General features: G+C 40.4%; 3 protein-coding genes across 3 annotated transcripts; all 3 read right to left on the bottom strand.

Moving 5' to 3' along the window:
• Positions 1-471: 471 nt before the first annotated feature.
• On the bottom strand, positions 472-1,812 carry LOC115984655. Its single transcript, XM_031107677.1, has 2 exons — positions 1,376-1,812; positions 472-1,288 (listed from the first exon to the last, which is right to left on the bottom strand). Exons 1-2 carry the CDS (start codon positions 1,810-1,812, stop codon positions 472-474), a joined length of 1,254 nt encoding a protein of 417 aa, XP_030963537.1.
• Positions 1,813-2,739: 927 nt separating this feature from the next.
• On the bottom strand, positions 2,740-3,537 carry LOC115984654. The gene has a single exon (XM_031107676.1). It carries the CDS (start codon positions 3,535-3,537, stop codon positions 2,740-2,742), a length of 798 nt encoding a protein of 265 aa, XP_030963536.1.
• Positions 3,538-8,415: 4,878 nt separating this feature from the next.
• Positions 8,416-13,333, bottom strand: LOC115987785 (uridine 5'-monophosphate synthase-like). Its single transcript, XM_031111387.1, has 6 exons — positions 12,439-13,333; positions 10,859-10,942; positions 10,295-10,377; positions 10,121-10,208; positions 9,738-9,992; positions 8,416-8,903 (listed from the first exon to the last, which is right to left on the bottom strand). Exons 1-6 carry the CDS (start codon positions 13,231-13,233, stop codon positions 8,775-8,777), a joined length of 1,434 nt encoding a protein of 477 aa, XP_030967247.1. The 5' UTR covers positions 13,234-13,333; the 3' UTR covers positions 8,416-8,774.
• Positions 13,334-13,958: the final 625 nt, after the last annotated feature.

Raw genomic sequence — 13,958 nt, 5'->3', positions numbered from 1 at the left:
AAGCTCAGCGACTCATATTACCTAAAGTCCAGGACTGACGAAGTGAGGTTGATATTCTGTCTTCCCAAGTCCAGCAAAGGCTTGAAGGACGACCATCTGATCGTCTTCGGACCATGGCATGACGGCCTTCACTGTCCGACTAGGGCAGGAGAGCCAGGTGGGGTGTCATAGAGTTAAATTTCGTGGGGAGGACCTTAGTTTCAAGCTCTCCCCCCTTTTTGTTTTTCTTTCTTTCTTTTCCTTTTTAAACTTGTTGGTTTGGTTGCATGCCTCTTCGGACTAACACAAACCCTTTAACGGCCTTTGCAGACAAGGAGCGAACATCCCCTTGGCTGAGCTTGGTCAACGTCCCGGCTCTAAATTTCCTCCTGCGATCTGAGATTTTCGTGAGCGAGGACGGACAATTACGGTCGGCTCCTTTGATTTTGGACTACGTTCCTCTCACTCGATCCTTGGTGGACCCCGGCCAAGCTATAAGGGCTGGCAGTCCTCCGATAACCAGAATCGAGTAGCCTTTCTCCTGATTTTGCCAGCCTCAACCTTATCGTCTGGCAATGTGTCATGCTTTAAGTACAGAACGATAGGGTCCATCCAGCTCGGTCCTGCCCTGATGTTATGTATTCCAATCCCATTTGCCTTTTCTGTTGATGGACGGAGGACCTCTTCTACCAGAATGACTCGGGGTAGGGGTTGAGCCGAGGAGGTAGCCAACGTCGCGAGAGAATCAGCATGAGTGTTCCCACTTCTGGGTACATGCGTCAGGCGGAAGTGATGAAATTGGGTCTGCAGGTGCTTAACCCGAACTAGATACTCTTGCATTCTTTCGTCCTTTGCTTCCATGTCCCCATTTATCTGCCCCACAATAAGTCTTGAATCCGAGAACATGTCTATGGATTTTCCCCCCAACTTCCGGATCATTCCCATTCCTTCCAATAGCGCCTCATATTCGGCTTCGTTATTCGTGGCTGCAAACCCGAGTCTCAATGACTTCTCTATGGTTATCCCTTCAGGTGAGAGCAGGACAAGTCCTAACCCTGAGCCCCTTTGGTTCGCTGCGCCATCAACGTGCGCTTTCCACCAGGTGTTTTCATGCTGGGAGACCATGCTGATCATCTTCTCATCAGCCCCTAGAGGTCCCGCCACGTTTTGTTCCTCTAGCATGGGCTCTGCAAACTCTGCTATTAGGTCGGCAAGGACCTGGCCCTTTACAGCAGTACGAGGCATGTACCTAATATCGAAAGCACCCAAGATCGTTCCCCACTTTGCAATTCTGCTTGTGTAATCGGCGCTGCGTAGGACAGACTTTATGGGGAGTTGTGTCAGCACCACCACAGTGTGCGCTTGAAAGTAGTGTGGAAGCTTTCGCGTGGCCTACACGACAGCCAAGATAGCCTTCTCGAGGGGAAGATAACGTGTTTCTGCCTCCTGTAGTGATTTACTAACGTAATAGACCGGTCGCTGTGTGCCGTTGTCTTCTCGGATTAGCACCAAGCTCACCGCATGTGAGGCTACCGCAATGTAGGCAAACAAAACCTCGTCGGCATTTGGACTGAACATAATTGGTGGTCGGGCGAGGTACTCCTTTAATTGTTGGAAAGCTACAGCGCAGTCTTCATTCCACTCAAATCCTTTCCACTTGTGTAATAGGAGAAAGAATGGCTTGCATCTATCTACTGAGCGCGAGATGAAACGGTTTAAAGCTGATATCATACCAGTAAGCTTCTGGACTTCTTTAGGGTTCCGAGGAGGCTGCAAGTTATGGATGGCTCTTATTTGGTCGGGGTTAGCCTCAATGCCTCTGTGAGTCACCATATAGCCCAAGAATTTTCCAGATCCCACTCCAAATGAACATTTGGTTGCGTTCAGCCGTAGTTTATACTTTCTTAGTATTTGAAAAACGTTGCCAAGGTCGTCAATATGGTTGGGGGCCAATTTACTTTTAACTACCATGTCGTCTATGTACACTTCAATGTTTTTACCCATCTGCTGTTCAAACATCTTGGTCATCATCCTTTGATAGGTTGACCCGACATTTTTTAGGCCGAAGGGCATCACTTTATAATGATAATTCCCAACTGGGGTGACAAAAGCAGTCTTCTCCTGGTCTTCGGCGGCCAAGGGTATCTGGTGGTAGCCCTGAAAAGCGTCTAGAAAGCTCATTCTAGGATGTCCGACAGTTGAATCTACCAATCGATCTATCCGGGGCATAGGGAAGGGATCCTTTGGGCACGCCTTGTTTAGGTAGGTGAAGTTTACGCAGACTCGTCATTTCCCGCTCTTCTTCTTTACCACCACCGTGTTGGCTAACCACTCGGGATAGAAGACTTCTTTGATAGCCCCTGCTTTCTTCAATCTTGTGACCTCTTCTATCACGGCGTCGGTATGTTCTTTCGACGGTCGTCGAGGAGCTTGCCTCTTAGGTGTTACGGCCGGGTTCACATTAAGGCGGTGGCAGATGAAATCTGGGTCGACCCCGGGGGCCTCATAGGGGTCCCAAGCAAACATGTCTAAATTCTGTCGGAGGAAGGCAGTCAGCGCTGACTTCTCTTGGGGCGGCAATTCCGAACCAATTTGAAAAAACCTCTCAGGGTCAGATCTAACGAGTACTTTCTCCAACTCCTCACAGTTCACCTCCATGGCTGGTCCTCCACTGCCCGCAGTTGGGACCGTAGTCATTAATTGCTATAAGCCGCTCTTGGCCGGCGTGGAAGTTATGCGATCCTGCTGCCGCAAGATTGCCTACACCATGCATTGCCTAGCAACTCCCTGGTTCCCTATTATCTCTTTAATCTGACCTCCTGACGGATATTTCACCTTTTGGTGCAAGGTTGACGACACAGCCCCTAGAGTATGAAGCCATGGCCGGGCCACAATGGCTGTGTAAGGGGAGTAGGCATCTACGACAATGAAGTTCACTTCTACCACCTCTGAGTCTGTTTGCACAGGCAACCTAATCATGCCTCTCGGGATGATGACCTTTCCTTCAAAGCTAACCAGGGGGGAATCGTACGGCAACAGGTCTTCCTGCTTCAAGTTTAATCCCTTATACAAATTAGGGTACATTATCTCCACCGCGCTACCTTGATCAACCAACACCCTTTTAACGTCATAACCTCCTATCCTGAGCATCACGACCAGGGCATCATCGTGGGGTTGGATAGTTCCTTGTTTGTCTTCCTCCGTGAACCCGATTAGTGGCGTGGCGCTCATTCTAGCCCTCTTGGGTTCCCTGTCATCTGGCTTAGTTGGGAAACTGCTCACTGACATTACCCTGAAGGGGACAGAGCCTGTCCTCCCAGGAGCGGCGAGAATGACATTAATTGTGCCAATGGGTGGCCTCGATGCACTTTGTCTGGTTTCATTGTTTGATGGTTCTTGCCATCCTTCAGAGCGATGCAGCAGATGTCTCAGCTTCCCTTCTCGGACGAGCCGGTCTAAATAGTTCTTCAGGTTCCTGCAATCATCAGTAGTGTGACCGGGCTCCTGATGGTATGCGCAATACAGGTTCTGATTACGCTTCGAAGGGTCGCCAGCCATCTTGTTCGGCCACTGAAAGAAAGGCTCATACTTCACCTTCTCTAGGATTTTGTGAAGTGGTTCTCGGAACACAGCATGGACTGCCTGAGACCCAGTAGATCCGGACTGCTCTACGTAGTCCCTTCTCGGCCTGTTACCGTTGTTGAATCGTTCCGATCTGAAGTCCCTCCTCTCCTGAAGGACGACCTTCGCTTTACCCTTTCCCATCTGCTGGTCCTCCTCGACCCTTTTGTACTTGTCAATTCGGTCCATGAGTTGGCGTACGCTGGTGACTGGCTTTCCAGTGAGGGACTTTCTTAAGCCATGTTCTGTCGGCAAGCCCCTTTTGAACGTGCTGATGGCGACGTCATCATATTTCCCATCGATCTCGTTATACATTTCCTAGTATCTATCCGAGTAGGCCTTCAGTGTCTCTCCTTCCTGCATGGACAAGGATAAGAGGGAGTCGAGGGGCCGAGGGGCTCTAGTGCTGCTGATGAAACGGGAACCAAAAGCCTGCGTCAGCTGTTTAAAGGAATCTATGGAATTCGGCTGGAGGGAATCGAACCATCTCATCGCCATGGGTCCCAAGCTAGATGGGAATATCCTACACATTAGCGCCTCATCCTTGGTGTGGACGGCCATCCTTTGATTGAATTGGCTCACATGCTCCACTGGGTCGGTCCGACCATTGTATATAGCAAACGTTGGTTGATGGAACCGCCGAGGAAGCGCTGCCCTCTCTATCCTACGGGTAAACGGCGACTGGGAGATGCGATCCAGGGCCTTACTCATGGCATCATTGGCCAGGCCTTGGTAAGATGGGCTCTTATGGCTGCGTTTACGAGGTCTCTCTTCCTCGTAGGAAAAGGTCTCGCTCGGGGGGGTTCTTGATCTTCGCCGATATTCATTATCCTCGTCACTGCTAGAGCCCGAGGAGGGTAAAGGACGTTTCTGCTGTGCTCGGCGCAGCTTTTTCTTTAAGTCATCAATCTCTTTTCGTAAAGCCTTTCGATCGTTTTTCTCATAGGATGCATGATCCTTCCCCTTTGAACGGCTTTTACTCGTATAAGAGGTGTTCACGCTTCCCTCTCGTTGGTTATCTTAGTCGTTCCCTCGTTCGACATTTAAAAAATTGTCCTGCCGTTAAGAATCTGCACGTCCGGTTTGGCGCGGGCCTGATCCTTCCATTTCTTACTGTTGACTTGTCGAGACACAAATTCTCCCCACAGATGGCGCCAATTGTAAGGGTGGATTTTGGGGCCCAGGCCCAGTGAGCAGGCGATTCTGGCCCAAAAGACCCTCAACAATGAATTTGTAGAGAGTGGGTCGAAGAACTAGGTCAAGACAGAGTGCACGTAATTGTTAGTAAGCCATGCAACCATTTAAACGTGGGAACGTTTTATTAAGCCTCCTGGGATAACAGTTCATGGAACAACAACTTAGGCTTTTCTTACAGAACTTCTCTCTTTTTCTCTCTCTTTTCCTTACTTTTTGCTCTCCAGCTTCCGATCCCTTGATCATGGGGGTTTTCTTCTCTTATATAGCATCCTCCGAATGATAATGACCCTCCACTTGTTGATCATCTGGGCCTCTACTTGAGTGCCTGTCCCATAGGACATCATCCTCCTTTTCTGTGAGTTGCACTGGCCAAGATAATACTGTTCTCCTGTCCTCTCCACATTAATGCGGCTGGAAAAGTATTTTCCTTGCATTTAATGCGGCAGTTGTGGTTGCCCCCCTGTGCGTCCAGCATTTTCCTTCGATTTGGGACGATTTCCCACTATGTGAAGGGTGTGTGTTGGACTCCCATTTGATGCGTCCGAGGAGACATTCCTCCTCGGATGCCTCTTAAACAGGCCCGGCCCGGCCCAGCAAGGTTGGGCTGGAAGTCCTCTGGCCATGTCCTCACTTCTTGTTATGGTTGGGCCCCGCATGGGTGCCAAGGCCCACTGTTGACTGATGAACTTTACCCCCACAAAAATATTATCATTTTTTTTTTAATAAAACCTTGGCTTTTAAAAATTCCCTCCCCACTCTCTTGTAATTTTTATAACATATAACGTTCAGTTTAGGTCCAATGTTTTGTGCACTAGACTCGATAGGATATTACAATGTATCCAAGAATTACCATATGGCATCATCCCAACGAATCCAATATCTTGTACATTGAACTCGATAGAATGCTACCATGTGTTCAAGAATTGTCACATGATAGCATCCCATTAGGTCCAGTGCATCATACCACATTAAATATTAAGGGCGGAGCTAAGGACGAGAGGGGGCAAGTGCCCCCCTTAAAAGTCTTTTAAATACTTACCAAGTTAAGGTCTTGACCCCTCCTGATATGAGGAAAAAAAAAGAAACCAAGTAAGCATTCCTACTATAACCAAACTGCTTGACCGGCGGGGACAAAGCCAAAAATATATCCTCCTACTGTCCTACATTAAACAATTAGCCCCCTTAATCCTTTTTTTTTCCCCCTTTCTCACGGGTCATGGCAACTCAATCAATGGATCTAATATTCTGACACCAAGTTTTTACACACAAAAAAAATGCAGGCATGCATACATACACATATATATACACACACATTTTTGAAATTAAAAAAAAAAAAAAAAAAAAACACCTAATGTCCTTGTACCATACCAAAGCAACTCCATACACTTTTATATTAATTTATTTTAAGAAATAAAAATAAATATCTAAACTTCATGTATTTAGATAAATATCATGCTATGACTTTTTATTTTATTTTAGATAGGGTAAAATTTAAATTTATGACATCTACTCCATGATGATTGTTTTTATCATCTTGTGTCTATCATTAGGCTATTACAATTGGTTTTTTGTGTATGCAGGGTTTGAACCATATATCTCTTATTCGAATTCGATTACAAAATGTTTTATTAGTTGAGCTAGCACCCACATTCTTTGATTGTTAGTAACTATGAATTGGTTACTTTGTTTCCTTATTATAATGATGTGAAAAATATAGTTATAGTTAATTGAGATTATGGAGAATCTTGAGCGTAAACATGAGTTCAAAATATGAAAAAATACTAAAGGTTATTGAATAAATTAAACTAAGAATGAAAAAATAAATTATGGTTTGTTTTTATATTAGATTTTGCATGATAATTAATTACAATTTTTTATTTACTTCATTATAAATATCAATCAATATATTGTAGTGTTTTTTTTTTTCATAGTCTTTATAAAAGGTCTAGAACTTCATGCACTTTTGATTCAATTAGTTTGCATAAAAAAAAAAAAAAACTAGCAAGTCATTGTTAAATAAAAGTGTAATGTCAATAATATGCCTAAATAAAAACCAATAAAAGTTGGTCAACCCAATTGTTACACCTCCTAAATATAAAAGGTAATGGTTGAAGATCTCAATCAAACAATGCCATATTCAGGCTGGAAAAGAATAGTAGTGGTGCAAGAGTCAACAATGGTGGACTTGATGGAGATGTTGATTGTGGGGTCTGAAATTAATAGTTGGGCAAAAAGCATGACTAGGGCGTTGTTTATCGACAATAGTGGGGGTGTGACACAATTATTGGTGTTTCAATTGGCATTGATCTTTTCCTCAGGAGGTGGTGGTGGTGGGAAGCAAATGATAGCATGTCAGGTTGCTATGAAGTCAAAATTGGTGGCATATGGTTTTGTTTGAGAGAATTTTAGGTCAGAGGTACAATGGCTTGGATTATGGCTAGTTCAGCTTGCATTGGGGTGAGTTGGCCAGTCATTGTGATGGTTGGGAAGTCATGTTGTGAGTATATCTAGATTTGGGTAAGAGTTTCCAAATCTTTGTCCCTTTTTTTTTTCTTTTTTTTTTTCTTTTTAAAGGAAAATTAAAAGAAAGAGAGAGAAGATGGGAGAAGAGTAAAGAAGATATTACTCCTCTTATTTAGAGGTAGGTTGAAAAGAGAGGAACGTATAAAAACTATAAACATTGATAAGCCTTTAACTTATATACTGTTACTTTGGTGTATAAACTATAAACATTGATTGGTGTTGTACATTAAGTTGTTCAGTTACGTTCAAATATCTAACTGCTTTTAATTTGATTCTCCTTCGGAAACATAAAACTGATTATATTGCATTGGCTAATTCGTCCGGGGGTTTGAGTTTAATTTGAGAAGAATTATCCTTTATCACTCTAAATTATACATTATATTACACTTTACACACTAAACTTTTTGGATTCAAATTCTACACCACAAACTATGTCTCTTGCTACACTTTACACCTAACAATAAGTTTTTTTGTTAACTTGGAAGAAAATTCAAAATTTAAGGTGTAAATTTTAATCAGGAATATAATTTATAATAGTAAAGTATAATTGATTTTTTGTTTTTAAAGTATTGAAAAGATGAGTAATTAAGTCTTTTCACACGGTGTCATATTTTTCCATCTAAGTTATCATAATACTCAATGTCAAGGTACAAAGTATAATAAGAGTCATAATTTAAAGTACAAAACGTGAATTTGATAAATTTATGATGTAAAGTGTAATCAATAGTATAATTTAGAGTGGTAAAATATAACTTCCCTTTTAATTTGAGAACTTTAATGCTCTCACCTAAAGAGTCAGACCCAAATTTTGACCTACTGTTTACATCATCATATATTAAACTCCATACTTAAGAGGAATATTTAAACCAAAATAAGTATATAAAACCCCAAGAGAACCCCTCAAATTAGCTCCCCTCCTAAAAGGACATACAGATACGAGAGAATTAAATCCTCAACCAATCCTATACAGTACTGACCCTCCTCTAATGCAATGGAGTAACGCTTATAGTAAAAAACCTTGGAATACAGCTGAAACCTTCAAGAGTAAAAATAAAACCACAAGAACGGATATAATAGTTTATTTTATGCGTTGAAGTTGAAATTAAAATTCTGGCGTTTTGTAGCTGTCGTTGGTTACTCTCAAATATGTACATGTATTGCAGGAGAGAGTAACGGAGAAAATAAATTCTCCACAAAAAAAAGGTATAGTACTAAATACATACTAACAAGCATTTACTAGCAGTGAGTGCAGAAATGCTTGCAAAAAACGCTATCAAGCAGAACAAAATTATGGCACTTAAACGTATAATGTTTTGAGAATACCTTGCAAGCTTCAGGTCTTTCATATAACTTATTGCACAATCCATGCATTAAATTAGACAAAAATTTTACTCATCCATCAATGAGCAAAACATACTAGCATAAGCAAACCATGGGAGCAGATTTAAATAAAGTTAGATGCATTTAGCCAAGTATGCATCCCATCCTTGTAGACGGTATTCACGAGCAGCCTGTGCAGGGTCTGCTGCCTTTATTATTCCTCGACCCACAATTATTATGTCACTACCTCTGTCATAGATGACCTGTAATATGATTTATCTCAGTTATGACAGCAGCGACAATTTGTAATAACAAGACACAGAAATTCAACTCAAAATCAAGAGAAGAATAGTCATGGAATGTGAGTCTATCATCTACCATAGTTTGATAAGTATTTATAGTTCCACTTATGAAACTTAAGAATCATAGATGGTAAAACATATGCAGAAACAGTCCTGCAGTCTAATAGATCTAGCCACAAGGATAATATATCCCTTTTTTAAGAAGTAATAATAACAAAGTATAAAATTAAAGGACTTGAATAAATTTTTTTAACAAAGTACATAATAAGAAAACAAGTTGCCATATTTTGGGGTTTACTAGTTATTTCTGTCACGCCCCAACTCATCACTTGGCAAGATATTACTCTCTTTGGGAGTGACACAGAGCCTCATCCCTCAAAATTTTAAAATGCTTCTTATCTTACCAATTAAGAATCCAAGGCCTCCATATAAGGCACAATGACTCCCTCTACCTTCGTGATGTTGGACTTAGCCAGAATTTGGTTCTCCTTCACCCCCACTTAAGAGATCTTTTCACTTTTTTGCCAAGAAAATAAAGATGAAAAAGTATGGCAATGAGCTCTTGCTAAACTTGAACTAGTACCTCCTTCACTAAGTTCTATATGGAAGGCAAGGCATGCGTTCATGTCTTCATGACCATTGAGTGCATGTGTAAACCTTTTTTTTCAAAGAGACAATGGGATTTAAAACCTATGACATCCATTCTATGATGATTGCTCTATAATCAGGTCAAGACACCAATAAAAAAAAGTACAACAACAGGCAGAGATAAAGGGAACACTGATCAGAACTTACAGAATATGGAGTGTTGTATTGCTGGCCAAGTGCATCACCACCAGCTACCATTTGGACTCCAGGGGTTGCCTGAATGAGTGCTGGATTTACAGGTGCCCCTGGCCATGATGCTGGGTTAACTGAGATGAAGCCAATAACAAAATCAGAGTGATCCTCAGCAATTTTTACTGCTGCAGCAGTGTAATCTCCTGTGGCAAGGTTACCAGCAGAGCTCATTTCAGCAAGCAGCAACAGGCCCCTTCCACGAGGCAAACCCTGAGTACAGTACAAAAGAGTGCTCAAAATTAGAGATTCTATGAGGCCTTACTATGATCCAGCTAACTAGTAAAGTAAAAATAAAAATAAAAAAGTTATTAAAGTCTATATAAAACAATTATTTAAACCTTCAACTTCAGTCCATCTACGATTCCAGGACCAGAGATTATGTGAGCATTGACTATATCAGCCCAATCCAATATATGGAAGATACCTCTGCAAACGACAGAGCCACAAGATGTCAGGAGGCCAAGCATACAACAGAAAAGAATTTAAGAAAATATAGAGGAAAGTTCATTCACCCTTCATACTGCATCGTCACTGTGTTACCAATGTCTGCAAATTTACGATCTTCAAAGATCAAGAAATTGTATTTATCGGCAATCTTCAAAAGAATAAAGCACAATGAGCAATGAATGGCAGTGAAGTCTACTAAACAAAAAATAATAGGAGCCACATGACAGAGTATAGGTGAAACGTATTCAGAAAAGCAAAAAGTTTCAAAATATTAGCAAGGCCACTATCTGTTACACAGTTTGAAACAATAGCTAGGTTTTCAATTCAAAAAGAGAGATTTGTAAGTATGTTATTTAATTAACATAGAGGGAAAACAAAATTACCAAAACAGCATCTTTTCATAAATAAAACATTTGTTAATTCAACATGAAAGTAAAATCATTATATCTGCACTCCAACAGAATTTACCATGAAGTTATGCTTTAATAAATTACTTAAATCTAACCCTTGGAAATGGCAAAATGAAAGGAATGATCAGAGATTGGCTTTAAGGATACAACAATGACCTATAAATTATCAAATGACAACTTTGTCAAAGTGGGATAAAATAAGAAATAAGCAAGTTATACCGAGCGAAGTTTAGAACCAAAATCTGGGGTGAAGTCAGGCAATATATCAACATGGGTTTTCAACATGCATATCTCCGGGCCAACCTGCATTAAAATTTAACAGAATCAGCCAATAAGGTCAACTTATTTTAATCTGCATTTCAAATCTTCACTGATGAACTCAGCTTTTAGTGAAATACTTGTAGAAATGGAGTTACGAGTTATGATGTATGAATACTGAAGTTATTTACTTGCTCATATAATACACAGAGTGCCTTTTGAACTGCATTTTCCCAAAGTGGGTCTTTCCTTTTATGACAACTTCACAAACAAATTGTAATTTACAAAACAATAACCTTTCTCAGTTAAAAGTACCACTACAAAAATCAAGAAGCAGCCTGCTTAATAAATTCTCCACTCTATGCTCTTCTGATACTATGCTTGAGATGAATGATGCTTGTTCCTTTACTGTTTAGATTTGTATACTGCATACACATCCTGTGTACGTGGTTTACTTTTTTATTTCAATAAAAGTTTACTTATCAAAAATAAATAAATAAAATCTCCAGTTACCACGACATTTGACAACACATGAGGGTTTTTGACGTAAGGCATAGATAAATAATATTCTAAATTTGTACTTAGCATGGTCAATGTATAATGTCTTCATCAATAAATTAACAAAATAAAACATTTAAATCAGCTTCCTTAGAATTTGTCATCCTCATATTCAACCACAACCAACAAAACCTTTATATATATATATATATATATATAGGTCTACACTAAACACCTCAACAAAACCTTTTTTTTTATAGGTCAAACCTATAAATAAATAAAATAAAATAAAAAAACCTGTCTTTAGATAATTATTCTCGAAAATAACATATTTATAAATAAGAAAAAATTACGATACCTTCCTTTTGAGGTATAGTACCCACTATTCCTCTATGAACATAAAATTAAAGCCTAAGATTAAAAAAAAAAAAAAACCATTCTGGTCATCATAATGAGTGCTATCCACAAAAGATGACATGGTGGGTAAGAACAAGAACCACAATATTTTTGAAGTAACATCACTTTTACCTCAATCCAGTACTAACACCACGTTTACTATAAACCAATCACAACAGAATTCTATTAAAAAAAAAATTCACAACAGAACATTTTAGAAGTAATAAAAAAAAATGTTGTCATGGTAGGTAATAAGTTTTTTTTTTTTTTTTTCACTGTTTGTTTAGAATTTCCTTTTCCTATAAAAACTAAATTATCCTGAGAAACTTAGAGAAAAAATAAATGAATAAAAAATCAGCCTTTGCGAAAATGAAAAGAATTTTAATAAGACTTTCACTGTTTGTCTAGAATTTCATTTTGCTAAAAAAAGTAAAATTTTCCCATGAAAGTGGGAAAAGAACAAAACTGAGAATTTCAAATCTAGAATTCCCATACCTTCTCAGCCAAATCCAACCCAATAAGAATTTTTTCTTAATAAAACCGTTTTGTTTAGAATTTCCAGTTCCTACAAAAACTAAATTTTCCCAAGAAAATTGGAGAAGAAAAAATAAAAACTGGGACTTTTATGAATTCCAGAATTCCCATACCTTCTCAGCCAAATCCAACAACTCCTTGGCAGTTCCAACATCGGCAGCCAAACACAGATTACTCTCCTTCTGCACCATCACCTCGAACAACCTCTTCCCCGTCGCATTCTTCGTCAGCTTCGCTCTCTCTCCGAACTCCAATCCCTTAACCCTAACCGGCCTCTCCACCGCCTTCACCGCCACATGCCGATTCTCCTCCAAAAACCTCGCCACCGTCTTCTCCATCTCCTCCTCCACTTTCCCTTTCTCCCTCAAAACCCTAACCATCTCCGTCAACTTGAACATCGAATGCAATTTAATCCCATTCTCCTCCAAATTCTCCCTCCCTCCTTGCTCCCGATCGATCAACACCACCGCGTCGCGGACCACCAAACCAGCGGCGCGCAACGGCGCCGCCGTTTCCAACACCGACGTGCCGCTGGTAACGAGGTCCTCGATGATGAGGCAGGTCTGGTCCTTGGCGAAAACGCCCTCGACGGACTTGGAGGTGCCGTAGTCCTTGATTTCCTTGCGGCGCATGAGCATTGGTACCTGGCGGGAGACGGAGACGCAGGTGGCGATCGGGAGGGCCGTGTAGGGGACCCCGCAGACGACGTCGTAGGCGGTGGTCGGAGGGAGGGAGGAGATTAGGGTTTGGGAGATTTGGGAGAGGAGAGAAGGGAAGGAGACGATGAGGCGGAGGTCGATGTAGATTGGGGAGGTGATTCCGGATTTGAGCTTGAAGCTGCCGAACTTCACGGCGGAGATCTCGTGGAGTTGGAGGATCAGCGACTCCATTGACGGCGACAATGACATTTTTCGAAGCTGTGAGAGAGTGTGTGTCTTTTGGTTTGGGGCTCTGACACTGAGAGTGAGAGTGAGGATTTGAATATGTAGGGAATGTGATAGTGAAATGTGCTGTGAAGGGGAGTGAGGGAGTGCGTTTTTCTTTTTTTTTAGAAACAAACGTACAATAAAGAGGGAAAGATATTATACCATCAAGATATTCTACCGCGTGGGTGGTGTAAGTTATTACTGTACACCGTATACTCTTGTGACACAATTATTTTTTATTTTTTATTTTTTATTTTTTATTTTTTATTTTTTTAAGAAACAAACACACATCTACATAAGGGAGCAGAAAAGGGTTCTAGCATATTGATACGTAATAACTCCACTAAAAAATCATTGTAACTTTTAGGGGAAGATGAGGCAGAGAATGCGGCTTTGAGTGGGAAATAGAAACAAGTTATAAAAGCTTTGATTACTTCGAAGGACTTTAAATTTTAATATTTTCCAATTAACACCTTTCTTTTTTTTAATTATAAACAAGGTTATTAAAATTTGACATAATTGAACTGTTTAATAAATGTGTTGTGTCTATGTCCAATTTATGGAACACTTTTGACAATTTACTTATTAATTGTTGACTTTTTTTTTTGTTAATTGTTGACTTCTTGTTGCTAATTTTGTTTGACATATTGTGATTGATTATTTGTAATATTAAGATATACTTTAGTTTTAAATAATTATTTGTGATG

The sequence above is a fragment of the Quercus lobata genome, chromosome 4 (genome assembly GCF_001633185.2).
Source record: "Quercus lobata isolate SW786 chromosome 4, ValleyOak3.0 Primary Assembly, whole genome shotgun sequence".
NCBI classification, from domain to species: domain Eukaryota; kingdom Viridiplantae; phylum Streptophyta; class Magnoliopsida; order Fagales; family Fagaceae; genus Quercus; species Quercus lobata.
Note: the sequence above shows the minus strand (reverse complement) of the source record. Positions and strands in the feature narration are given on the sequence as shown.

Bases quoted from the DNA above. Each gene is read 5' to 3' on its own strand.
- LOC115984654 (XM_031107676.1), bottom strand. From the start codon at position 3,537: ATGGCTGGCGACCCTTCGAAGCGTAATCAGAACCTGTATTGCGCATAC.
- LOC115984655 (XM_031107677.1), bottom strand. From the start codon at position 1,812: ATGGTGACTCACAGAGGCATTGAGGCTAACCCCGACCAAATAAGAGCC. The intron at 1,289-1,375 runs GTAGGCCACGCG...TGTCCTACGCAG, and splicing joins AAGGCTATCTTGGCTGTCGT to CGCCGATTACACAAGCAGAA.
- LOC115987785 (XM_031111387.1), bottom strand. From the start codon at position 13,233: ATGTCATTGTCGCCGTCAATGGAGTCGCTGATCCTCCAACTCCACGAG. The intron at 10,209-10,294 runs GTGAATGAACTT...TGTCGTTTGCAG, and splicing joins GTGACGATGCAGTATGAAGG to AGGTATCTTCCATATATTGG. The intron at 9,993-10,120 runs GTTTAAATAATT...TACTGTACTCAG, and splicing joins TAGATGGACTGAAGTTGAAG to GGTTTGCCTCGTGGAAGGGG.